The 27,253-nt window shown below is 45.4% G+C and overlaps 1 protein-coding gene across 2 annotated transcripts in view; it reads right to left on the bottom strand.

Annotated features, from left to right (window-relative positions):
- The window catches only part of LOC143288473 (uncharacterized), a 44,112-nt gene extending 17,093 nt beyond the window's left edge, over nucleotides 1–27,019 (bottom strand). Inside the window, exons 1-10 of one of the 2 annotated variants that reach the window (XM_076597000.1) lie at nucleotides 26,926–27,019; nucleotides 23,967–24,228; nucleotides 19,130–19,240; nucleotides 10,905–11,069; nucleotides 10,426–10,503; nucleotides 7,045–7,104; nucleotides 5,755–5,799; nucleotides 3,415–3,492; nucleotides 2,798–2,923; nucleotides 1,166–1,396 (exon numbers count right to left, since the gene is read on the bottom strand). In XM_076597000.1, the coding sequence (XP_076453115.1) occupies nucleotides 1,166–1,396; nucleotides 2,798–2,923; nucleotides 3,415–3,492; nucleotides 5,755–5,799; nucleotides 7,045–7,104; nucleotides 10,426–10,503; nucleotides 10,905–11,069; nucleotides 19,130–19,240; nucleotides 23,967–24,205 (1,133 nt within the window). In that variant the 5' untranslated portion in view covers nucleotides 24,206–24,228; nucleotides 26,926–27,019. The remainder of the gene's footprint in view (nucleotides 1–1,165; nucleotides 1,397–2,797; nucleotides 2,924–3,414; nucleotides 3,493–5,754; nucleotides 5,800–7,044; nucleotides 7,105–10,425; nucleotides 10,504–10,904; nucleotides 11,070–19,129; nucleotides 19,241–23,966; nucleotides 24,229–26,925) is intronic. The other variant, XM_076597001.1, reaches the window with a different exon arrangement.
- Between the last annotated feature and the right edge of the window lie 234 nt (nucleotides 27,020–27,253).

Raw genomic sequence — 27,253 nt, 5'->3', positions numbered from 1 at the left:
TGGCACATTCCATTGGAGCAACTGTGGGTATGAGTAAAGAGATAGAGATCGACTCGTGCACTGCCGACTGGCAGGGCCGAGAAAACGCGGATCGCGTCGAGTGCGTTTACAGATCGATAAAAATGGCATTAAAGGCAGCACTGACAAGTATGGGGCAACAAACCTCTAGAAGTCACCAGAGGAGGTGTAGGAGGTGATGGAGGTCTGGAGTCGACCGGAGGGAGCGGAGGAAGTGGAGGAGGCGGCAGGCTGGCGTTGTTGAGAGGGCCATGAGTAGAGGGCCCAGAGTGTCAGCGAATCGATTGTGATCGCGCCTTAATTTTAGCGCGACTGCCCAATCGAGCTATATAATTATGTGACCTGGTTGAAGACATACTCTGAGAAAAAACCAGAATGCCAGAGAATCGACAGACAGACAGAAAATACGAAAAAAAACTTAGCCATATGAAGAGCACAGGAACAGGAGTTATGATGGCTGCCGGAAAAAGAGGGCGCTAGTTAGGGGGGGCAAAGGAGAGGTTACCTACTTCCGGCAGGTTATCGGTTGTAGCTACTTTCATTTTCTCTGCATAGGTGGATAGTAGTTTGCACAGGACAGGAATGTCAGACCCCTGCCAGAGTTTGCACAGACAATTCAGTTCATTTACCCCACCATGTAGGCAGCCATACTCCGTTTTCGGGTGGGTTATGCTGGTTATGTTCTTGTTTCCATAACCCACTGAACGCTGACATGGATTACAGGATCTTTAACATGGGTATTTGATCTTCTGTGTGCGTATACACATGAATGGAGTTCAATCACTAGCAGGTATGCACATATGCTGACATGGGAGATTGGAAAAATCTCCACCCTTTACCCACCAGGCGCAGTTATCGAGATTTTAACCCCACACCCTTAGATTGACAGTCCAATGCTTTTACCACTCGGACATTATGCCCGTGATTTGGTTCACCGAGTCACTCTCTGCCAATGTTCACAAGTGCAAACTGAAGTACACCACTATCTGCTTTCTAGTGCGTGGATACATACATTCATGGTGAGAGTCCAGCTATGACAAGAACACATGTCCAAGAATATTTTGATCATTTTACACTATATTTACTGACCATGAAGTTGAAAAGCAGAACACACAGATATACAACCTAAGAACAAAAGCAATCTGACCTTGTGTCTCTGAATCTCTCTCTGGACTCTTCTCTGGGTCGCTCTCTGGACTGGTCTCTGGGTCGCTCTCTGGAATGCTCTCTGGGTCGCTCTCTGCGTTGCTCTCTGTCACGCCTGCTTCTTCGAAGTGGAGAGGGATCTCTCCTTGCTGGAGAGTAGCTGAGACTGCGACTGTCAAGGCGCCGCCGTTTTTCAGTGGCTGGAGACTTAATGCCATTGCGCTTTTTGGATCTGAAACATGGAGTGATTGCACATATGTGTAGGCTAGTTTATTGTCACACAAACACACACACAAATATATCCTTACACACAATCTTAATGAAAATGGCAGTTTTCCCAAACCAAAGCCAGTGGGATTTTATGCTTGCTCACTCTTGCATCTGCTCCAAAACAGGTATGCTTAATAAAATGTTTGATCTATTGTGAAATTCAAGGAATCAAGAATAACAAGAACCATGTCATGAAACCAACTCAAATGACATGAATATAGAGTAACATAGCTGGCAGCCTTGCTTCTCATCACCATCTTACAGAATAAGGTGAATGGAGTGACACAATGTATCATCCTGATAATACAAATATCAGCCACACATTATACCAACATTTTTTGCCTTTTAGCAACTGTCATCCTGCCATAGCAATTTCCCCCCTCCCTCCACCCCCCCATTCCTCTCTTAACCCTTTGAGCCCTGAGTTCCTGAGCAATTTTAACCCTTCTGCCTGAGCTCCTGAGCCAAAATTTGCAAATAATTGGTATTAAACCCTTTGAGCCCTGACCACCACTTTACCGGTGGCAGAGAAAAATGACATAATGCCCGGCCACCAGTTGAGCGGTGCGTAAACACTTGAAGCGTGCAGTCTCAACCTGGCCCGTCAGAGCAGAAATCGGGGACAAAATGTGTGAGAAAACAACTGTACACAATGCAGCAAGTAATTGATATGCTTGATGATTTATCGGAAGTAGAGTATGACAATGATTACTCTGATAGTGAGGTGGAATTCGAATCAGATGATTTTGCTACAGATAGTGATGTTGAAAATGAATCTGAGCATGCAGAATCAGTTGATCAAAGGAGGCGTGTCAGGTTGAGACACGCTTCATGGTAGACATCGATCTTTTTTATCCAAAGCACATGCACAAAACACAGTGAAAAGGCGTGGCAATGTTGGTACTGCGTTCGCTGACGTCAGAATATTACGGTTTTTCTGACTGGCTCTTCAATATAAGTCAACCAATAGCAAAACACGACAGAAGTGTTTACGCACCGCTCAACCGGTGGCCAGGCATTATGCCACCCGTCCCCACCACTGGTAAAGCGGTGTACAGGGCTCAAAGGATTAACAATAAAAGGGGAAAAAAAAAATCTGACATCAGACAGTTTTCTGTGTTATTTAAAACAAAAACTTTCTAAAAAGAGTTGGAAAAAAAATCTTAAATAAAAATGTGTGTGTGTGTGTGTTTGTGTATATACATACGTACGTACGTGTGTGTGTGTGTGTGTGTGTGTGTGTGTATGTTTCTATCGCAAACTGCTTCTTCATTGCAAAAATGGCAAAAGAAACTGCTACCACCCAAACTCTGATTTCAGATTACAGGCTGTGGAATCTCCAGCCTGCTCCACATCCCCTCACCTATGTGAATTGCTGTCTGAAGATGAATCATGTTTAGCAGCATGAGAGGTTTTGTCTCTACGTTCAGGAGATCGCTCTCTGTTCTTTGCTGCTTTCTTTGTCTCTTTCACACTGGCTTCAGAGTCACTGCAAGAATAAGAACTGACTCAACATGGTGTAAATCACTATGCTCAGTTTCTAAATGTACAATATATGATGATTATTTCGTTTAAGGAAACATGACAGGTGCAGTTCAGTTAGTCATTAGATTAAAGATATGCTCATTCTCAATAAAAGAAAGGCCTTTTGTATGTTATAAGCAATAAAATGTTCAATTTAATCAATAAATGGTTAATTACTGAGTAGTCACACCACATTGTAATCTTTCAACTGGTCTTGCATTAAACAATATTTTGTGCAGCAAATTACAGAATTTCATATACCTTATGAATGCACAAACTACAATTTTTCAAAATCCTTTTTTTTTTTTAATACCCCGTTTGGAATGTGGGAAATCTTAGCACTATGTTTAGTGCATATTTTTAGAGCCAGAATCATATGAGACACTGGTCAAGTACAATCACTCATTATAAAGATATAATCTGCTTACACACCTGGTTACTGAAACATTACTTTACCTGTCACTGCTCGACTCGCTATCAGAGTCTGAAGAGTCACTGGAAGATTCTTGTTTACGTTTCTTCTGTTTCACAGACCTGCCACAACAAAATGCAACACTCAGTAAGTTATCTTTTGCTTACACAGCCACAACAAACTGCATCACGTTTGTTTGCTTTGCATACACATATGCAACAAACACACACACATAATCTGAGCTATCACCTGCCTACCCACTCCTTCCAAAACTAGAGAATGCATCACGCATATCTGTTACTGTGTAATTACTTGACAACTTCTTCAGTACAGAACTCTCAAGTAAACACACAAACACCATCATATTAACCTCTTGCCTGATGAACATTCCGCAAATTTTGTCATTTGTGCCTAAGAAAAATTCGGGGTTTCCACCTTAGTCAACAGTGAAAAAAATAAAAACACCCTAAAAAAAAAAAATGCACTGCTTCTTCAAATACAAAGACATCTCCTTGAAATTCTGCATAATAAATACTCATACATTGTACTTTATGCAGATGGTAAAGTTATTGTAATTCCATTGTATAATTGTTGCTATTGTTGTTTTTAAATCTAAGTGAATGGGTATTTCCAACAAATCAAGAGATTAACAAGTCTCTGAGTTGCAATAATTCCAAGATTTCCAGTTAAATTTGTTTTGGTTGGGTGCCTGTGGCACATACTCCCTTCTTTGAGCTGAATCTCCGGTGCATCTCCAAAGAGTTAAACCAGACAGAAATCAAGACAATCATCAAGGCACAGCAAGGAATCAAGTGGCGCCTCCAGCACCCCAAATATAACCCAGAAGACAGATACCATTTGCTGGAACAACGGGAACAGATCAAGATCTTCCGCCTGAGGACTGGACACAACCGCCTGCTCCACCACATGCACACAAAATTTGGCATTGGACAGAGTGGAGAGTGCCCTTGTGGTGAGGGACCAATGACAACCGACCACATCCTTAAAGACTGTACGACGCATGCAGCATCCAGGATGAAGTACTGGCCAACATCCACAGCAGTGGAAGCCAAGCTGTATGGCACCCTGGAGGAGCTGCGACGGACGGCAGCCTTCATCGAGGACACCGGGCTGCTCATCTAACGGGAGGCGAACGAGAAAGTAGTAGTAGTTAAACCAGAGCTTGAGGAAGAAAAACCTTGCCAGACAGCATGTGTTGGCACCTGGCCAACTGATACAGCCTCCCACTTCCACCACTGCTGGTGGCGCACCTGACTGACCCCCACTTCCCTTTCCAGCTACACATGTAGAATGACAGCACTTGTGCTTGCAGCTGATTCATGTTCACTGTCACTTTAATCCTGGCATGCTACAGACACAGACTCCAGCACAAAACTAGCATCACTATTACTTTCACTCTGTGTCACTAGGTGGGTTGTGACTTATTATCACAATCCAGATCTGCACCTGAATCATCACCCTCACCATTGCACAGGCTTTCTTCCACACTTGTCCATATCTTTCAGTATTTCCTGATCCTGCAAACTTTTTTCATCATACGCCATATCTGTACCTGAACCAACACCCTCATCACTACTCAGGTTTTCTTCTCCACTGTCCACATCTTTCACTATTTGCTGAGCAACTATATAGGCTGTAAACCTGAGAAAGATAAGCCCAGACTGATCTTTGCTGGACAACACCATTTTGACCAACTGTGTCTGCATGTCACTTCAGAATTTTCCAATGCCTATCAATCATACAGTACAGTCCATAGAAATTCAAGGGATGTTAACAATCTTCAAACATTCTAAAAGACAGGGAGAAACAAAGTATGTCATTTCCCTTTGACTATCAAGTGAGAATTGCTGATGAAAACTGGACGTGAGAGATACATCCTGTAGGCATATAAAAGTGCAACAAAAGGGAATAAGTCCCACATCCCGAGGCAGGCAAAAGAATGAGCACATGTTAAATCCACAGCATGGGATTTTAATCCATTAGAATGAATTTGTTTAGTGAAATCACAAACAAAATAATTTCCAGCTCTTTGTCTGCTTTTGTATGACTTCCACAAGTGAGTTTTTTTGGGTTTTTTTTTTGGTAAGTAAACAAGCTGAAAAGTCGCAATGACAACTAAAAAAAAGAAGAGAAACACGAACACAATGTTTACACTGATACAGCGAGCATAACCATTGTGCAGGTAAAGCAAAATGTCAAGAATCTCCCTTTAATTTCAGGACACACTTTCACTCCTGTAAAGCTGTGCAGCGGACTGCTGGGATAAACAGCGCCAGAGATTTGCACAAAACAAACAGAAGAAACACCCCCAAAGAAACAAACAGCTGCACTGCTGTGCTTGACAATCCAAAAATGATACTCACTTTTTACTGCCCTTCTTCTTGCTTTTCTTAGATTTCTTCTCAGACCTGCAGAAAGAAAGCACATGATTATAAGCATAAGAAAAACTGTGTTGTTATGGCTTTCTCCTTTTTTTTTACTCTTCTTTTACTTTGCATCTTATTGACCCTTCATCAGTTCATGTCTTGTTTACTGTGGTCATCTAAACATCATACATTCATCTTACTTTTTAACTAAGTCAAGCTGTACGAAACAGATATACACACTAATAAATAACAGAGCAATAGCTGATCAGTTTGGGTGTTGGACTTTCACTCTCGAGGGTTCTGGGGTCATTTTCACAACAGGAGCCTGGCGGGTTAAAAAAGGAGATTTTTATCCCAATCTCCCAAAGTCAACCCCCTCGACAGACTATGGTTGCCTTCCTTTACAGCAGGATAAAAATTGTCAAACACTTAAAAGCCCACTCATGCATGCAGATGAATATGGGAGTTGCAGCACACGAACTGATCAAAAAGAAGAGAAGAAAAAAAAAACATACCAAGAACAATGAAAACAGATGCACCCACAGCACAAAACAGCAATACAAGGACTACAGATGATGTTCACAGTTCCACCCACAAGAACAAGAAAAGCACAATGAGTACAGATAACATTAACAGACGCACTTTTAAGCAGAACGGCAATTCCAAGAGTACAGATAATTTTAACAGATACACCCACAAACCCTGAAAAGGGAAGCAGTCAAGGAGTAAAGACAGTGCTGACAGATGCACCCACACACACAATAAAGGAAGAAAAGATAACGCTGACAAATGCTCCTACACATTAAATAGCCAGAACAGCAAACAAGGGAGTAAAGATAACATGACAGATGCACCAACACACACACACTAGACAGAACAGCAAATAAGGGAGTAAAGATAACCCTGTCACACTAGACAGAATAGCAAATAAGGGAGTAAAGATAACCCTGACACACTAGACAGAATAGCAAATAAGGGAGTAAAGATAACCCTGTCACACTAGACAGGATAGCAAATAAGGGAGTAAAGATAACCCTGACACACTAGACAGAATAGCAAATAAGGGAGTCAAGATAACCCTGACACACTAGACAGGATAGCAAATAAGGGAGTGAAGATAACCCTGACACACTAGACAGAATAGCAAATAAGGGAGTAAAGATAACCCTGACACACTAGACAGAATAGCAAATAAGGGAGAAAAGATAACCCTGTCAGATGCACCCACACAGTCAAAGTCACAGGATACAGTGCAATGTTGACAGAGGCAATCATCATGACACCCACCTGCTGTGCTTCCGTTTCTTGCTGTGCATATCCTTCCTCTTGGGTGAGCTGCTCACACTCCTGTCATACACACACACAACAAAAATGGAAAAAAAGAAAAAGAGATCTCCATAACTGTCAATCCCACTGACCTTCCTCCAAATCACAAATCCCTCCCTAACCCAATGACCTCACTCACAGACAGCTATAGGGTTCCCACACGTGGCCAAATAAACTTCCTTTTCCCAGACCTTTTTCAGACACATTTTCCAATCAAAATCTGAATAAGAGATAGTGTCTGCTGCACCATGGACAACAGAGATTGGTGAATATCCCAGAAACAATATTAAAAAGAGACTAGCGGATATCCCAGTAGCAATATTCAATTTTCATCCCTTTTTCATTTTTTCAACTGGTTGTTTTTTAAATGCATTACGTCCTTTGGTAACTGCGGAGATTAGAAAAGAGAGATAAACCACTCGCGGCAGGCCCCTTCTTACTGTCTATAACAGTGCTGAAGCCGTTTTGGGGCACACACGCAGTGCGGAAGGGTGGGGGTAAATCACCCTCTCCTTCCCCACCCGAAGGAAACTAGTCGGTTCTGACGGTTCAGCTGCAGTAAAGAGAAAGTTAAGTTATGCCTGGAATTTCCCACGTGTAGTAAGATTCGCTGTATACAATGAAAACCGATTCATTTTTGCTTGGTTTTTAGCACGTTTGCATCTGCTTGAATGTAGATAATATAAAAAGAAAATAAAGCAGCTCCCCCCACCACCAACTCCCCCCCCCTGCCCCCCCCCAGCGCAATGTTGCACATGAGAGAGACAGTTGTAAATTATTGAACTGCGTTTTCGTAACGCTACTTTTTCTTCACACTTTCTGGTTTACATCACCATTTCTTCAACAAATATATATATATATATATATATATATATCAAAACATAAAACACATATTCAGCTCTGTCTCTCTTCTAACATCTGTCTATACATACATACATACATACATACATACATGAATACATACATACATAATTTCATATAGATCTATCAGTATGTAAATCTAAATCTATCCATATGTACATAATCATATATATAATTCATATATATATGAACGCTTCATGTTGCCCGAGCAGACCGTTGTATTGTGCTCTATCTCTCTCTCTAAGTCTCTGTCTCTGTCTCTCTCTCTCGGGAGTTTTACATGGCTGTTAAAAGCATCTACGATTCTGTACTTGTATGTGTTCGTGACAAAGGTATTTTTTCAGACTTTTTTCAGTGTCCAAGAGGGGTTAAACAAGATTGTATGCTAAGCTCACAGCTGTTTTCCTTTTTCATCGGTGAATTAGCAGTGGAGTTATCAAAGAAGGGGAGACATGGAATACAAATGATACCTGGCTCAACAGATTTGCTCTTAATGCTATTTGCTGATGATGTTGTTCTCTTGTCTGACACACCCATAGGGTTACAAAATCAATTAAATGCCCTTAAGCAAGAAACAGACAGACTACAACAAACAGTGAATCTCGATAAGACCAATATTATAGTTTTCCGCAATGGAGGTCATCTTTCGACTCGTGAAAAATGGTGCTGTGGTGATAGGAAAATAAAAGTAACCAATACATATAAATATTTAGGAATGTTATTCACAACAAAATTGAGTTTGACATCTGCGTGGGATGAAGCAAACAGAAAAGGGAAAAAAGGTGTAATCCAAATTATAAAATCACTCAGGAGACTGCGTTCGACTGACGCTTTCCCTTAGTTTGGGCGGGGCAAAGGCAGCTCATGAATAATGAATGCGTCTCACGGCGCAGGCTGCCTGGCTTCAGCAATTTCTCCAAGTGGTTTATCTCTCTTTTCTAATCTCCGGTAACTGGTACTGGTCAAGGATTTCTTCCCCAAGACCCTGAAGCAGAAGGGCAAAAAAGAGGAGTTTGAATCATACTCCCTGTTTGGTGATATATACTTACCATGTCAGACTGATGCAAACTAGCCTGTCAGTTTGCCCTGCTTGGCTAAATTTGTGTGGCTTACAGTGAAAAAATGCCTAACAAAGTCTGGTCCACTTAAGGCAATCAAACACCTTTAACAGCTACAAGCAATGACTCATTCCGTGGCCACTAAGAAATGCCCCATGTGAACCATGGCAGAAACCGCGGGGCAGACAGGCAGGCATTTGAGTTTGACATAGTAAGTATATACATCGCCAAACAGGGAGTACAATTCAAACTCCTCTTTTTGGTCTCATATACTGTACCATGTCAAACCGATGCAGAATTCAAAGCAAATGGAAGAGAGCAATGCCTACTAGTTTGCATGGGGAGCCCTTGTAACAATAACAGTTGTGATTGCTGTGACATAGCACCTTGGAACCATCAGCCTGGGTCATATGAAAATCCTTATGGTAGGAGCTGATGAAGGGATTCTCAAACTGCAAGAAGGCTGCCTCAAAGACATGCTACAACAGAGTGCTGAAAAGTGGCTGAAGTGGCAATGGCCCACACTTCATGTGCTCTGGGATTCAAACAGCTGAGATCTCTGTGTGCTTGAGAGTAAGCTCTGAGAATGACCTGGGAAACCCAGCGAGAAATGGTACTGGCAGAAATGTCATTTTCTTTGAAAGAGATGAGAAGATGCCTCTGAGAAGAACATCTGTATACAAGGCACCTAACTGGGCAGAGATGCCTATCTTCATCTTCCCAGGCTAAGATATTGGACAAGGGTCCGATCATCATCAAGGTAGAGGGAACCTTTGGGTCCTGGTTCTTCGCTAAAAGCTCCGGAAGGAAACAGAGTGATGGAACCATCTCTGTGCAAGCAATCCACTAAGACCATGTATCTTGCTTCCACAATGGCCTGTGGCCAGCAACTGAAGAACAGTGGTCTTGAGGGTGAGGAAGTCAAAAGGAATGGTGGCCAAAGGCTCAAATGGTTCCTACCAAATGAAATCGAGCACATGGAATAAGTCCCACAATGGAAATCTCCTTGGGTTCCTAGGACTACTGTAATTCTCTTCTCATAGGCTGTCCACATACCAGGGCGAGCCGGCCATTTAGGCACATGAGAATAAGCTGTGGGCGTTCCAATCTAGCTTTCCAGACTACCTTGGACAGAACTGGTAAGACGGGAAACACGTAGGCGATCAGGTTGCTCCAGTCTAGAGACAGACCATCCACTGCCCAAGCTTCCAGGTCTGTGACGGGTGAGACATAAATCGGAAGTCTCTTGTTGAACTGTGCGGCAAAGAGGTCCACCACTCCAACACCCTCCAGTGAATGAGGACCTGGAAGTAAGCATCCTTCAGGTCAACAGAGGTAGCCTAATCTTGATTGTGGTCTCTCGAATCTGTGCCTGTGTGTGTCCATCTTGAATTTGACAATGAGGAGGAATTTGTTTACTCACCTTGACTTCTTTTTCTTCTTCTTCTTTTCTGGTGCCTGATCATCAACTTTTTCTTCTTCTTCTGAACTCTGGACAATACTGCAAAATAAAACATTGATACCATCAACCTCTCGCTTTCACTGTGTCAAAGTAATTTAGTAAAAAAAAAATAATAAAAAATTCGTAAAAGTCAATCAAATTTCAATAGGCTGTTTAAGATTTGAATTATACACAGATGAATTAAAATTTTCAGCACTGTGGGAGCCAGTCAAGAACTGCACAGCATTAGACTGTAAGAAGTCATTCACAATCATAACATATGGCTGCAGCCAGTCTAAGTCAGGTGCTTATGGTAATAGAGTGGGGGATTTTCCCACATCTTTGCTGGTTTCTTGATGTGCTATGAAGACTCACTCTTAAAAATCCTCGCACACATTAATATTAACTTTCAGCTCAATGAGATAAGACACATTTCACCATGCACACTACACAATGCTCACACATATTTCTTGGTCTTCATGGCAACAGCCTTGGCAGCCTCCTCTTTGGCTTTGCGGTTGGGGTCAAAGGCACTGCCGTCCACGTAATCCCCAAGTCCGAAGGCCTCCCGGAGACGCTGGTTCTTCTCTTGGTTGGCCTCTGCCAGCTGATGGGTCTCCTTGGCTCTGAAACCATAACAGTAACACATTCTTTTTCTCATGGTTTATAGTTTATGCTTCAAGAAAATCATCCATGAGTGGTTGTGGTTTCCTTAGTTTATGGCTAACATACCTTTAAATCCATACACTATACAGGACACAATGTTAATTACTTAATACGTTTGCTGTAGGCAGAACAACACAAAATGCACATATCAACAATATATATATATATATATATATATATATATATATATATATATATATATATATGTGCATGCATGCATGCGTGTGTGCATGTGTGTGTGTGTGCGTGCACATGTACAATACTGGAAACACTTTTGGGACATGAGGGTGAAAAATCAAAAGTAATATAAAAGCAATGCATAACATATTTTTGAAGAGTTTAGATATACTTTAATGAAAAATAAAAAATAAAAAAAAGGAACAGGGATATTTAAACTGACTTCAATAAAATCAGCTAAACGTAGACCAAAGTGAAGGGCGTGTTGTGTGTCACACGGTTTCAAAGAAAATAACATGTCCTCATGCAAACGTTGTTGTCATCAACAGAGATACTTAGTGAAGGTGATGTGTCTTATATCAAACCTGAGAAGAAAAACTTATTCATGCTTTGAGAATAAGCTCATGCATGGGTGGAGACCATAACTCATGCAACATTGTGGTATTACAATTTTTCACAAACAGTGGAAAAGCTGTGACATGGACATCTCTTGATTTGTTTTAGTTCAGGTATTAAAAGCCTTCTTGGGTATAGTCATGTTTATGTGATTGAGATATGCCATGTGCTTTACATGGAATCCAAGTATTAAATAATCTTGTATTTCATCAAGCAACATTGGAATAAATCACTCTTTTGACACTTGGATACTGTTGATTCATGAAATTCATTAAATTTCAATGGATTTTCAGTAAAAGTTGTTTTCAAACACGGTTAATTATTATTTTTGTAGAACTTGAAAGAGCAGGCCTTCTGTAACTGCCTTCAATAAGTTTGCTGGATTTTAAGCAGTTTATTCAAGTTTTCTGGACTCCAAAATTTCTTTCATAATACAGTTTAATTTGCTGGATTTCACACAGTGATACATGCAAGTGGCAATGCACTCAATTATATCTAATCCATCCTTTCAATTAGTTAAATCTTGGGTTGATTGAAAAAATGGAAGAAAATGAGCTTATCAATTCTTTGCTGAGATTCCATCCTTGACTGCATTTACACACCTTGATGCACTTTTAACATACTGAAAATATAGCACCCATGTTTGTCAATAGTTTGTGTCATCAATGTCTGAAATTGGTTGGTACCCAACCCTGTCTAAACTGTCTTACAAAAACTTTACCTGCGTCTCACAAGCCTCTGACAGTGGAATCCGCAACACACACACACAATGACACACACAGTGACACACACACACACACACAGAATCACACACACACACACCCCTCTGACTAAATGCTTTGACTATTGCGTCATATGTTAAGGTGAAGTTAAAGTTGCAATGTTTGGGAAAAGTGTTGCACGTGAGAGGTCATACTTGTCTATGATAAAAGTGAGTTCACGCTGCCTGTGTGTTGCTGCAAACTGCTGGATAGTCTCCAGTGTCAGATCACACAATTCACACAAGCAGTCTCTTCTTCTCAAGGAAGTTTTTAGTATATTTACTGGACACATCCTTGCAAACAGCACACATGAGAGGAGAGTTGGATGTCAGGATTTTCTTCCATGAAGAAGTTTAAATGCAGATTTGCTCAACCTCTCCATCACTTTTTGGCTGATCAGATGTTTCTATTAATAGCTAATCAAAAGTAATGCATTAAATATAAAAAAAAGTAGCAAAAAACAACTGAAGTAGGGTGTACTGTGAGGAGCCAGTAGGAGGAGTTTGTATTATACTCTATGTTTGGTGATACATATACTTACCATGTCAAACTGATGCAAACTAGGCCTATTGGTATGCTCTGCTTGGCCAAATTTCGCGCGGCTAACAGTGAAAAGACGACCCGTCTTGCCCGGTCCGCTCTTAGCCAATCAAACGCCTCTAAAAGCTATAAGCGCTGAATCATTCCGTGGCCATAGAAAAAAATGCCCCATGAGAACCACGGCGGAGATGCGGGGATGGACGGGCGGGCATTCAAGTTTGACATGATAAGTATATGTATCACCAAACATGGAGTATATATAATACAAACTCCTCCTTCTGGTGTCGTATACTGTACCATGTCAAACTGATGCAGAATTTAAAGCAAATGGAGGAGGGCAACACCTACTGGTTCATATGGGGAGCCCTTGTAACTGAGACGGCAGTGTTAGCCGCGACAAAGGAAATCCCCTTGGAACCGTCAGCCCTGGTCATACGGAAATCCCTGAGGTAGAAGTTGATGAAGGGATTCTCAGACCGCCAGAAGGCTGCCTCCAAGACATGCTGCAGTGGCAGTGAGTGCTGGAAAGCAGCCAAAGTAGCTATGGCCCGCACTTCATGTGCTCTGGGATTAAGACAGCTGATATCCCTGTGAGCATGAGAGTAGGCTCTACGAATGACTTGGGAAACCCAGCGGGAAATGGTGCCTGCAGCGATGTCTTTCTTGTAATTCTCAATGAGGGAGATGAGAAGACGCCTCTGAGAAGAACGCCTATGCCAATAGTATTTGAGACACCGAACAGGGCAGAGATGCCACAGGCCGTCGTAGAAGCGAGATTCATGGTCTTAGTGGAATGTCACAAGATCTTGCTTTCCACAGAGATGGTTCCATCACTCTTTGTTTTCTTCCAGAGTTTCTGGCTAAGAACCAAGACCCCGAGGTCCCTTCCCCCTCTCTGAGTATCAGACAAAGGTCTGACCCTCAGAGAGGGGGAAGGGACCTCGGGGTCTTGGTTCTTAGCCAGAAACTCTGGAAGAAAACAAAGAGTGATGGAACCATCTCTGTGGAAAGCAAGATCTTGTGACATTCCACTAAGACCATGAATCTCGCTTCTACGACGGCCTGTGGCCAGCAACAGAAGGAAAGTGGTCTTGAGGGTGAGTAAGTCGAAAGGAATAGTCCCCAATGGCTCGAAGGGTTGTTTTCGAATGAAATCCAGCACCAGGAACAAGTCCCACAGGGGCGCTCTTCTGGGGTTTCTAGTTTCCTTCAGAGAGGCGCCCCTAGCCACCTCTCTGAGCAGGAAATCCGCTTCAAAGGCGGGACCACCTAGCTGTTTGATTGTGGTACAGATGGCAGACCTGTACCCTCGCACAGAACTAGCAGGCAGGTTGAGAACTGAGGAGCAGTGAGCCAGAAAGTTGGCCAGCTGCATGCTTGTAGGGTTAGTAGGGGGAACGTCCTGAGCCGTACACCACCGCAACCATTTCTTCCAGCGAAAGTCATACAAAGTCTCCGTTCCCTCCCTCCTTGCTTTGGTGACTATGGAGAGGAGGTCAGAGGAGGCACCCCCTGAGTCAGCGCAGCTGACACAGGCCTACCGAGGGGTCGAAGACTTCAATGGTGATGCTGACAGTTCCGACCGCACAGCAGCTACGCGTGTAGGTGGAGCAGTTGAGGATTGGAATGTGGAATGCCCGAACGAGGCTGCCTCAGCAGATGACGTTTGGTTTCGAGCCCCAGGGGTGGAACATGTGTCAGGGACTGAAGGTCCGGAAACCAGGGCTAGGCTGGCCATTTCGGCGCAATGAGAATCAGCTGCAGGCGTTCCAATCTGGCTTTCCATATCACCTTGTACAGAATTGGAAAGGGAGGAAATGCATAGGCAATCAGACTGCTCCAGTCTAGAGTGTGAGCATCCACTGCCCACACTTCTGGGTTGGCGACCAGAGAGACATAAGTGGGAAGTCTCTTGTTGAACTTTGTGGCAAAAAGGTCCACCATCGGCCCAAACCACCGTTCCCACACCCCCTGAAGGGTGTCCTTGTCCAGGGTCCACTCTGTGTGGATGACACTCTTGAACCTGCTGAGAGCATCTGCCAAGATGTTGGCTTTTCCTGCTATGTGTCTCGTTGAAAGTGCAATGCCCTTGCTGTGGCACCAACGGAGGAGAGTCTCGGTCCACAGGGAGAGGTCTGCTGAGTGCGCTCCCCCCCCCCTCTGTTCACGTAACATGCAACCGTCGTATTGTCCGTGAACAAGCGGATGATCTTGCCAGTAGCCTCCCCCATGAAGTGCAGGAGAGCCCTGCGAACTGCCTCCAGTTCCAGAACACTGATGTGGCACAGGCGCTCCTCCGGGGACCAAGTCCCTGCTGCATGGAGTGAGTCCATGTGGGCTCCCCAGCCCAGGGAGGAGGCGTCTGTGAAGAGTGCCACCTGAAGAGTAGGTGGGGCTATGGGCACCCCCTGTGTCTGAAGAGGGGTGGTTAGCCACTCTGATGTCACCTCGAGGAACCACTCGCCCAGATATATCTGGGTATCCCACGGCGGAGTGCTCTGGGACCACCGTAACCTCAGTGCCCTCTGAAGAGGGCGCTTGAGAACCGTGCCCAGGGGAATGAGAGATGCCATGGACTCCATCATGCCCAGGAGGGAAGAAAGTGTCCGCGCTGTTGCTTGGGAGGAATGGCACAAGTGGCTGAGGAGGCCTGCCAGACGGTCCCAGCGATCTGGCGTCAGAGAGACTATCATGGACCGCGTGTCGAATCTCATCCCTAAGAAGTCGAAGGACTGACTTGGGGACAGATCGCATTTCTCCTGGTTCGTGAGGAAGCCCAGTTGGGAGCAAAGGTCTAAAAGTCTGGCCGTATGACTCTGGCACAGGGCCTGCGACTGTGCCAGGATAAGCCAGTCGTCCAGGTACACACAGAGACGAATGGATTCCGACCGGACGATGGACACCAATTCCCACACCACCTTGGTAAACAGGAAAGGGGCAAGGGACAGACCAAATGGGAGGGCCGAGAACTGGAACACCTTGTCCCTCCACACGAACCTCAGGTATTGACGGGATGCCGGATGGATTAGGATATGAAAATAAGCATCTTTCAGATCGATAGAGGTAGCCCAATCGCCCTGTTGAATGGTCTCCCGAATCTGTGCCTGTGTGTCCATCTTGAATTTGATTTTGGGGAGAAATTTGTTGAGGGGGGACAAGTCCAAGACTGGTCTCCACCTCCCAAGACCTTTGGAATCACGAACAACCGGCCGTAAAAACCGGGGCCCGGGTCCGAGAGTTAAGATATCGTGCGATATCTCTTTCTCTAAGACGCTCTCCTGCTCCATCGAGGTGGGCACATAAGGAGGAGGAGTGGATCTTAGAGGGGGGCGATCCTCCGCCCAAGGCAGCATGTACCCCGAGTCAAATGGCCTAAGGAGGGTCAAGGGTAACAAAGTAGCCTGAGGGACTGATTCGGCATGCGTGACCCTATTGGGGAGGGTCAGTTTGAGCTCGGCTAAGTCCGAGTTTGGTTCAGGCTGGTCCCTAGGGAGGCATGGGCTCAATCTGTCCCCCTGGGATGGGGGCAAAGAGTGCTCATCCTCTTGTTTGTCCTCATCCGAAGACAGGGACTCCCACTCTTGTTCGCAGTCCATCCCCTGCTGGGTGCCATCCCAAGTGGATGTACCCGCTGGGGCATCCTGTGAGCTGTGGTCAGCCCAGTGGGATGAACTGGGAAGATCCCGAGCAGGGACCATGGCCGCAGCTGTTATGTCCTTGACACCTGAAGCAGGTGGGGAGCGTGTGGACCATAGGTCCAACCATGCTTGGGATGGTGGGTGCCACACCTTCTCAGTGAGGGCATCCCTGGATGCAAGATGTACCCACTCATCTCCCTGTAGGACCGAGGGCTGGGTAGGTGGGAACTGCAGATTCCGCCGGGCCGAGCAGGGCCCCTCGGCAGCTGTCAGTCCTGACAAGGAGGCCGTTGTGACCGTGGAGGTCACCTGTGGGTTGAGAGAGGCCCGATTTGTGGACTGAGTGGCAATATTGGTCGAGGAGCTCGACCTGACTGACAAGTCGATCCCACTTGTCAGGGCTGTGTGTGACACCCCGTGAGATGTGCTGGGTTGGGTCTGGTGGGGAGCGGACAAGGGGTTGGCCCCTGGTCCTCCCAGCAACCCAGCGTGCACCATAGGTGTGTAGGGGGTAACCACCCGTGGGCACCAGCCATCCTGTGACCCCAAACCCAAGGGTCAATGGCACCTTGACCTCCATGAAGGGAAAAACCTGGCCAAGTCGGAGGGAGGTCAGGTCCGACTTGGGTGTCAGTCCCCAGAAGACGAGCGGGCTGACTGCCCGGAACCGCCTGACACACGCGGGCCTCCCCCAGCAGGGGAGACCAGCCAGATAGCGGGAAGACCTGCAGAGCAGGTGGCCACGCACCCCGAATCACCTCCTGTGTGGAGACTGGGGTGGCTTGGCCCGGGGTGGGTAAAGTAGAGGTCCCCCCCCCCCCCAGAAGGAAGTGGGGAAGGGGGGTCGACAGAGGAGGGAGGAGGGGGAACAGCAACGGGGCCCCTGAGGGCCATCTCCGAGTGGGGACCCGGGTTAACGGCCGGGCGCGGCCTCCCCTTGGGAGTTCACGCCTAGCCCTGAGTCCCCACCGCGAAGAGAGGACTTGCCACTCCCCACTCTCCCTGCCTCGCGCTGGGACACCTTGGGAGGCGACGCTCATACCCCTTTCCCCCCGGTCCCCTTCATGACCGTTTTACTGGTACAAGTGTCGCTTCCGCGATCAGCGTCTAAAGACGCATCACCGCGGTCCCTATCAGAAGGAATCATGAGCTCCGGGCCTGGGAGAGTCTCTTGCCGGGTCTCAATCCCAGCCTCATGATTCCTGCCTTCATGGAATGGCATACAAGGCATGGTACCCGCGCTTAGGCACTCAGCGAAAATCCGAACCCCAACAGAGAAAGGAAAGATAGGATTGACTTAGAGGTAGAGAAAAACGAACAAATCGAGGGGGCCGAGTCAAATTGAGTACACAGAATGTAAGAATACAATAAACACAAGCCGCATGCAGCAAAATAAGGCCAAATGAATACACTTAATAGCCAAAAAAAGCGTAAGACGAGACAGAGCGTAAACCTGATAAGATGGTGTGGAGAGCCTTGGCCAAAGGAAATGATTCAGCGCTTATAGCTTTTAGAGGCGTTTGATTGGCTAAGAGCGGACCGGGCAACACGTGTCGTCTTTTCACTGTTAGCCGCGCGAAATTTGGCCAAGCAGAGCAAACCAATAGGCCTAGTTTGCATCAGTTTGACATGGTACAGTATATGACACCAAATTCTGATTTACGTGATCAGAAACGTGCGTGCTGAGGAAGCAACAAGTGTCATTGGAATAGATCCGAATCACTTCCACTGTAGCCAACGACCTCTTCTCTTGGCAAGACAGCTGGAATCGTTCTATTTCCTCATGAATCAGCATACGGAATATTCATCTCCAAATAATGAATACAATTCTTTGTATGTGGGGAGGTGGGTGGGAGGGGAAAAAGAGGGGAATGGGAGGGAAAGGAAGGGGAATGGGAGGGAAAAGAAGAGAGCATAACTGGTGTCACTCTCTGACATTGATTCCATGAGGTTGCACTGTGCCAAGGCGGGAGATGATCTGGCTCTCCATAAATCTCCTGTGTAGGCAGTCTCCACGGCTGTTGCACCAAAGTGCTGCCCCCTCCCTACAGACACCCCCTCCCACCTCTCTCTCTTCCTTCCCATCCACCCTCCTCTCCTTGCACCCCACCCTCATCTACCTCCCACCCCCCTCTCCTCCAACAAAACAGTGAGCAGTGCAGCAGTTTCCAGCCAGTGAGACACAATGTACTCACCTCTTCAGTACAGACTGATGAGACCTGCCAACACTTCTTCACCTCTTCACTTGACAAAGAGTTTATCATTCTAAACGTCGTTTTTTATCTTCATCTCAAGGTACCTTTGATTTTAAACCATGTTTTACCCTTTTTAACTTCATAAAAAAAAAAAACTGCTTTCAATCAGTGTGTCAATTTGTAAGATAAAACCAAAACTGTTCTGTTTTATAAATACTGAGAAAATGTAAACAAACAAAAATGTGAAAAAAAAACCCCACAAAAACATCACCCATAGAAACATGCTCCAAAACAGAACAGAAATAAAACTCACATTGGACGACCATGTTCATCTTTGTCCAAGGGGGAATCTGTGGACCCCTCTTTTTCCATCAGCATCTGACGGAACATGGACACCTTCTCTTCAATTTCATCCTCAGTATACCTGTAAAAACAAAAGTGTCAACCATATGAACATCAACAAGTCATGAAAGGACACATCTTTACCAATAAGAAAACACAGTATGCCTAAATTAAAGATACCATGTAACTTGTGGACAATTTGTTTTCATAAATCTTTCTGAAATAGTAAAGATATAATACACTTTTTTAATGTATTTGAATTTGCGGTTGCTGTTCCACTAATGGTTGGATCAACACCTACTGGAAAACATAATTCCCCCAATGGCTTTCAGCCAATCACAGAACAGGTTACTGTTCAGCTAGTCACAGAGCTTCTCCCTAAAAATTAAAGTTTTTGCATTCATTCTGTCTTTGGTGTGTGTTCTGATCTAAAGCATCGTAAGATGAAGCTTGCTGAAGGAGACAGTTTTCCCTGGTACAATGAATTTGATACTGCTTTCAAAGCTTTTTTATGAAGAAACCTGTCAAACATTTCTTGAACATGACTGTAAAACTGTGGCGACTGTGAATAAGACCAGGACAAAGAAATTGCAAGATTTTTGAAGTAGTCATTCGTAAAACTGACCTGCTATTCGTTTGGTAAAAAGAAGTTATGACGGAGTCTCCCGTCGGTCTGACGGATGAGTAGGCAGGCAGGCTTATCTGTCGGTGCGTGTCCTCATATGGGAGAAGAGGCCGATTCTGGATGCGCAGCACTTCCCACAGGTGTCGCAAGGGAAAACATCTCCAGAAGTTGAGCCCTGCTTCCTTCACTTACGCTTCTCCTTAATGGCCAGTGTTCTCTTGTTTTCAAACGTCTTTATGCCACTAAAGCACAGCATCCTCCAGCGAGAGCGGTCAAGGTCATCAGTTTCCCAGGAAGCGAGGTCTATGTCACAGGCTTTGAGGTTTGTCTTCAAGGTGTCCTTGAAGCGCTTGCAGGGTCTTCCAAGTTCACGGTGGCCTTCCTTCAGCTGGCCATACAAAAGCATCTTCAGGATCCTGCTGTCTGTCATGTGGACGTTGTGTCCTGTCCAGCGTAGCTGGCACTGAATCAGCAGGCTTTCGATGCTGGGCAGGCTGCTGGTGAGTCCAAAGCACCTGCAGGAGGTTGAGAACCTGTCCATAATGAACTGCATGTCCTCATGGGTGTGTGCAGCAAGTGCGCAGTCATCAGCAAAGAGGAACTCTCTCATCAGTGCCTCAAACACCCTGGACCTGGCGTAGAGTCGCCTCAAGTTGAAAAGTTTGCCATCTGTGCGAAACTGAATGTAGATGCCACGGTCACAGTCTTCGAAGGCGTCAATCAGCATGGCAGAGAAGAGAATGGAGAACAGTGTGGGTGCCAGGACACAGCCCTGCTTCACTCCATTTACTACAGGGAACGGATCCGACAAGTCAGTATTTTCCTGTACTCTAGCCTGCATGCCATCATGGAAAGACGCAATCAGCTGGATTAGGCTCTCTGGGCAGCCGAACCTTAGGCGGATCTTCCACAGACCATGGCGGTTCACCGTGTCAAAGGCCTTAGTCAGGTCTACAAAGACCATGTGGAGCTCCTTGTTCTGCTCACGGCACTTCTCTTGCATCTGGCGTACGGCAAACACCATGTCACATGTTCCCCTGCCTGAGCGGAAGCCGCACTGTGTTTCAGGGATGACTGTGTTGGAGACATGGTCAACCAGTCTGTTCAGTATGATGTGGGTGAAGATCTTGCTGGCGATGCAGAGGAGAGAGATTCCACGTTGGTTATCGCAGGATGTTTTGTTTCCCTTCCGTTTGTAAATGTGGACAATAGAAGCATTCTTGAAATCCTGGGGGACCTCCCCTCTCTCCCAGATTGACTGGAACAGGGCGGTCAGCTTGTCTGTCAGTACCTTGCCTCCATACTTGTAGATGTCAGCCTGGATTCCATCCCCTCCTGGTGCTTTTCCTGACGTTGTCAGCTTCAGGGCCTTCTGGGTCTCGACCTTGGGTGGGAGGGGCAGCTAGCGAAGACTGGTAGCTGTGGGAGGGCTGCAATTGACTCGTCAGATACGGACGAGTCCCTGTTGAGGAGGGTGTTGAAGTGCTCTGACCAGCGGGAAAGGATGTCTTTCTGGTCTTTCAGGAGGGTGGTCTCGTCCAAGGCTCGGACAGGGGTTGATCCTGTGACTCTCGGCCCATACACAGCTCGGAGACCATCAAGGAAAGTCTTCATGTTGTAAGCATCAGCAGCGGACTGAAGCTCTTCAGAATTTCTCTCCCACCAGGTGTTCTTCATCTCATGCAGCCTCTTCTGTACGAGCTGCTTGGTTTGCAAGAACTGGTTCTCCTTCCTCTGGCAGTCTTTATCGGAAATGTGATCCTGATGCCGTATATGCAGTGTGTTCAGGAGCTTGGAGATTCCAGAGTCGTTCTTGTCAAACCAGTCTTTGTGGCTCCTTTGTACAAAGCCGAGTGTGTCAGCTGCTGCTGTGTACACAGCATCTCTAAAGGTGCTCCATACCTCTTCTACATCAGTCGATGCATGAATTTCTTGGGGAGCTACTTGGATTTGCTGCTGCAGCACATCCTTGGTGATAGGGAGGCGGTGGATGTTCAGCTTCCTAGGGGGTTTCTGCCTGGCTGGTCGGAGCTTGCGTGCAAGTCTGATGTTCATCTTGCTGCGTACCAGGCGATGGTCTGACTAACAGACTACTCCTCTCATGCAGCGTGTAATGGAAACATCACCTCTGTCCCTCTGCCTGACAATCACATAGTCCAGCATGTGCCATTGCTTGGAGCGGGTGCATCCATGTGTTCTTGTACTTGTCCACTTGCTGGAAGAGGGTGTTGGTGATGGTCAGTCCATGCTGCGCGCAGAGCAAGAGCAAAAGCAGTCTGTTGGAGTTGCACTTGCCAGTGCCGTGCTGTTCTAGGACTTTTAGCCATGAGGAGAAGTCCACGCCAACGTGGGCATTGAAATCCCCAAGGATGATCAGCCTGTCCTTTCTGTCTACCGCTGAAATGGTGCGGCTGAGCTCCTCGTAGAAAGCTTCTTTGATGTCATCAGGGTTGGTCATTGTTGGGGCATAGCAGCTGATGACTGTGGTGAAGCGATCCTTGGACAGCTTCAGACACAGGGTCATCAGCCTGTCGTTTATCCCATGTGGAAGGCTGTCAAGCTGTCGTGCAAGTTTGGCTCGTATGGCAAAGCCCATGCCTGAGGTTCTTGGCGTGTCATCTGGCTTCCCAATGCAGTAGAAGGTATAGCCCCCTCCAACTTCCTCCAGCTGGGTTTCACCCGCAAACCTGGTTTCGCTCAGGGCTGCTATGTCCACCTGGTAGCGATCAAGCATTCTAGCAATGAGCGCTGTGTGTCTTTCTGGTCTGTCGTCTCTGTCTAAGAGGGTGCGAACATTCCAGGCACCCAGAGTCAGGGCATGACTCCTGGTTCTTTTCTTCTGTTGTTTTCGACTGCTATTGTTGGATGTCCAAGTAGGTGCGGTTTCCTACCAGGTGAGGCATGCTTTGTTTGGGGATCCTTTTTTCTCCCCTTCCCCATGTGGGGAGAACAGTGCTGTCCCTAAAAAGGACTGCTCTGACACCGTGGGAGGATACAGGAACTGCATCTGCCCCAGTCTACGGCAGATGACCATCACCCCACAGCCGCCTGCGTGCAAAGTCGTGACTAGGAACTGCCAGCAGCATCCTCTGCCTGTCCCCGTTACCACTTCTCCATCGCTGCTGGGCTTGGGAAAGCTGGGTGTTGAAGGGCTAGCTCGTCGTTCCGACATTAGCCTGGTTGCCTGACCAGCACAGGTGACATTTTTTTAGTGAGGAGGAGTTGTGCAGTCCCTTCCCCACTCTCTCGCCTACTGACACTCACAGTCCCACAGGTGCAGATACTGCCACGTGTAGGACAGCCTCAGCAGGTGCAGGTTTTTTCTTTGGAGCTCCATCTCCTTGGGGGACTTCCAGCCAAGGATAAGAGCTCCCCCTGCCCTTTGGTCATCCTCTTCCGCCTTCACAGCCGTTGGAAAGGTTTCCTCCTCCGCCTGGTCCGTCGTTGGAAGACTTCACATGCAGCAGGTAGTACTGGGTTACATGGTGAAAAGAAGTGAAGAAATCCAAAATGCCCACTGGGAAACAAGTAAGTCAGAAGTGTGAAGTGGCATGTTCTAGCATACTGATCCATGGTGAAGTATCAATAGATGACAGTGAACTACTGCAGATTTACCTAGATAATCTAGTTTTGTGCATGCCCAGTGCCAACCTGTAGCAATCAACACATTTTCCTGATTGTGGGCAAAACAGGCACTTGGTCCATAGGCTCACATGACCATCAGGGGGATAGCATCACCCATTTGAATTTGGAAGGCTAAGGCTGACCAGAGTTTTGGGTCTGTCACATAATGCACAGTTACTCCGATGTGGTGTAGCTTATATGGATAAAGCCACATGCTTTGACACTTCCTTCAAAGTGAAACTTACTGAAAAGAAAAAGAAAGAAATTGGGAAACCTTTTATTTTCCAAATCATTTAAAAAGGGAGTAGAAGAGGCCCATTAAAAAAAAAAAAAATGAAGAACAAAAATCATATCAGTTATTATTCTTATTCAAGTTATTGTATGCAGTTAAGATATCAAGAAATGTGTTTTGCAAGCCATTCACAAAAATATTTAAACAAATCATCCTCAGTACTCTGTCCATTTATGTAAGAGTATGTGTGCATGCATGTGCATGTGTTCACATGCATGCATATTTATTTTCGCATGTCCCTACTATCAAGGGTAAAGACAAACTCACCCTTGTTCTTCCATCAGCTCCTGCATTTCCATACATTTGAGCTCCATCCGACGTTTGCGGTCATGAGCCAAGATGTCGGCATTTGGCTGCCGGTTGAGCTGCTTCTCCAGTCGAGCCACATCCTCCTCTGTCTTGTAAGAGATGCGGTCTTTTGTTCTTTTCACAGATGAAAGGTTTCTCTGCACAAAGCCATTTGTGCCACTGCCTCTGGCAGTGGTAAGGCCAATTCCATTGTACATTTTAAGTGGCAGCTGTCACTGAACTGCAACAAAGTTCAAAAGGTCACTTAATCACAACAATGTTCACAAGTAGAATTTGTCTTAAATATAACATCAGTGGCCTCTTAAGTTTTGCAGTATCTATCTGACTCAAGTATCTATTCTAATTCTGAAGGGAAAAAATTTATCAAACAACAAAAACCTACAATCTTCAAATAAAATTAAGCATCCCACTTGAGACCTCACTCCCAGCAAAATTATATCTAAAGGTCTGTTTTCATGGATTGTGGTGGTGGTGTGCGCGCGCGTGCATGTGTGTGTGTGTGTGTGTGTTTTGTGTGTGTGTGTGTGTGTGTGTGTGTGTGTATTGCCAAGTGTACTCAAACCAACCACCAATTGGTTCTATCTCTAAACCTTGCAATTTCATGATTGACAGCTCCTTCTCTAGGTATAAACTTTAAGTTTAAAACCATAGTGTGGAACAATATGAGACCACATCACTGTAGGCTCTACCACTGATGAGGTTCAATTTCTTTTCATCCATTTTGGGGTAGAGAGGATTACAAAAATAAACAAAAGAAAAAATGAACACAAAAAAATAACTACTAATCAAATTGTGTTAAGAATTAACACAAATAAAAACCCCATACACACACTTTCAGAAATACACAAATCAGCTTGATTAATCAGAAAATTCAATGACTATTATTATAAGCATCAATTTGCAGTCACTCTGTCCTGTCACAATGATGGTCAAGTTAACACATGACTGAAAAGAGGTACAACATATTTTGGCTATACATCCACAATTTTCCACCTAAGACAGATTGAGTAACATTCACAAGGCATGGACGTTCTCTCCGCCAGTCGCATAGAGAAGTGGAGGGGAAGAAATGCGGATACTGCCATCCTAAGTGCAATGAGGTAATGGAAAATAAAATCAATGAAATTTTACATTTCTATATAAAAATTAAATACGTTGAACCGCTTAAAAATCCAGGATCTGGTCAAGTTCGGCTCTATACCCACGGTATGAACATCGACACAGCACCATGTGCAAACAGACACGGAACTTTGTAACCGTCTTTCGAGACGAACTCACGAAGGCCGCTATAAGTTCCACAAAAACCACAAAAACTGGCACAGCAACCACTGTTAACTGTAGAATTATACCAGAGACAAAGAGGTAGAAAGAAACAGAGCGTGTGTGTGTGTGTGTGTGCAGTTTTATTTTATCTATTTGTTTTTGCAAGTCTCAACGATTGGATTTTATCTTTTGTTTTCTTTTTTTTTTTTAATCATTCTTCGCATCGCAAATTTCTGGATCTGGATCAATACGTCGCAACATCCATTTACTGGCATAAACGCGACGGTAGGGGGGTGCGCAGCACGTTGGTGTTACTGGCTTCTGGCTTTTGCCAGAGCCGATTTAAAACTATCCACCGACTTTTTGTGAACGATGGTATCGTCTAGGTGGTTCCACTCAACTATTGTCTTTGGAAAATAAGAGTATCGATACTGGTCGGTATTTGTTTCAGGGACACAGTAGCATCTATCATTGTTTCTAATATAGTTCTCTATAGAGTTTTGCGATAGGTATACGCTCGTCTCTTGTCGAGTGGATGCGTCGTCCTGGTTTCTGCGGTGCGATAAAATCACTCGGAGTGACTGCTGACACCAGACCCTCTACCACCCTATAGAAGAAACCTAGCCGTAGTTGGAGTCGTCTTTCCCGGAGTGTGGTGAGTTCATATTTCTTTAATAGTCCTGTTATAAAGCCTGGAGTGGTGGAGCGGTAGTCCTTTGCTATAAAGCGTACTGCGTTTCTTTGTACGCGTTCTATTATGTTGATCTCCTTTTGCGTGTGCAGGTCCCAGATAATTGCTGCATATTCTAGGACAGGGCGTACGAGGGCAAGGTAGGCATTTCTTCGGCAGGAAGTGGGACTATGCCTGAGGTTCCGACAAAGAAATCCTAATGTGCTGTTGGCCTTTTTTGTAATAGAGTTGGTGTGGTGAGACCATTTCAGGTTAGCCGATGCCAAGGTAGGGGTTTGAGGTGACTTGCTGTAAGATGGTGTCGTTTAGGGAGTAAAAGTGGAAGGAGGCAGGGGACTGTGCGATGCTCATGATGTAGCATTTCGAAGCGTTGAAACGCATACCCCATTTGTCTGCCCATGACTCCAGTGACTTGAGGTCCTCTTGTAGGGTGTGGTGGTCTTGGAAGTCGTTGATCTCCCTGTAGATGAGGCAGTCGTCTGCGAATAAACGCACTTGGGATTTGACTGTTTCGGGGAGGTCATTTATATGGCATAGGAATAGGAGGGAGCCTAGCACAGTGCCCTGTGGCACTCCTGAGTCGACAGTTGTGGCGCTGGATGAAGTACCTTCTACAACCACTTGCATGGTACGCTCTGTTAGGAAACAGGTAAGCCAAGTGTGGAGGGTACCGGTGATGCCGTAACTAGCCAACTTGTGGAGGAGACGGTCGTGGGGTACAGTGTCAAAGGCTTTTGAGAAGTTTAATATAGCCATATCTACTTGTTTCCCTTTGTCAAAGGACATCAGGAGATCGTTGGTAGTGGTAAGCAGTTGGGTCTCAGTGGAGAAGCCTGAGCGGAAGCAAATGTACTTGATAAAAAGATCTATCGAATAATATTGATAATCGAAAATCGAGTGATTTACGCAATCGAATGCTAATTTACAATTCAGTATAATTATCCTTGCACATGATCGACCTACCAGTTGCGTTTTCCTAACGTTGATAAAGGCTTCTCAACAAATACCGTCAGAGGAAAAGATGGCCATACAGCGGAAATGACGGAGGCGTTGAACTGAGAATTGTGCAATTTGGGAACGTTTTCGTTTGGAGACTGACGAACTCGCTGGTTGCCCCAAACCACTGATAATACTAACAGTACTTATTTCCCGCCCCCCCCCCCCCCCCCCCCCCCCGCCCCCTAAAGTAATGGATTTCTTTGAATCGCAAACACAAGAAATCGAAGTAGATATAATGTAGCAATCATTTGCTCCTTGTTTTCAGTTTTTAGTCAGATGTTGTTTTTTCAGT

Source organism: Babylonia areolata, chromosome 12 (assembly GCF_041734735.1).
Source record: "Babylonia areolata isolate BAREFJ2019XMU chromosome 12, ASM4173473v1, whole genome shotgun sequence".
NCBI classification, from domain to species: Eukaryota; Metazoa; Mollusca; class Gastropoda; order Neogastropoda; family Buccinidae; genus Babylonia; species Babylonia areolata.
This window is presented reverse-complemented; position numbering and strand designations above follow the sequence as displayed.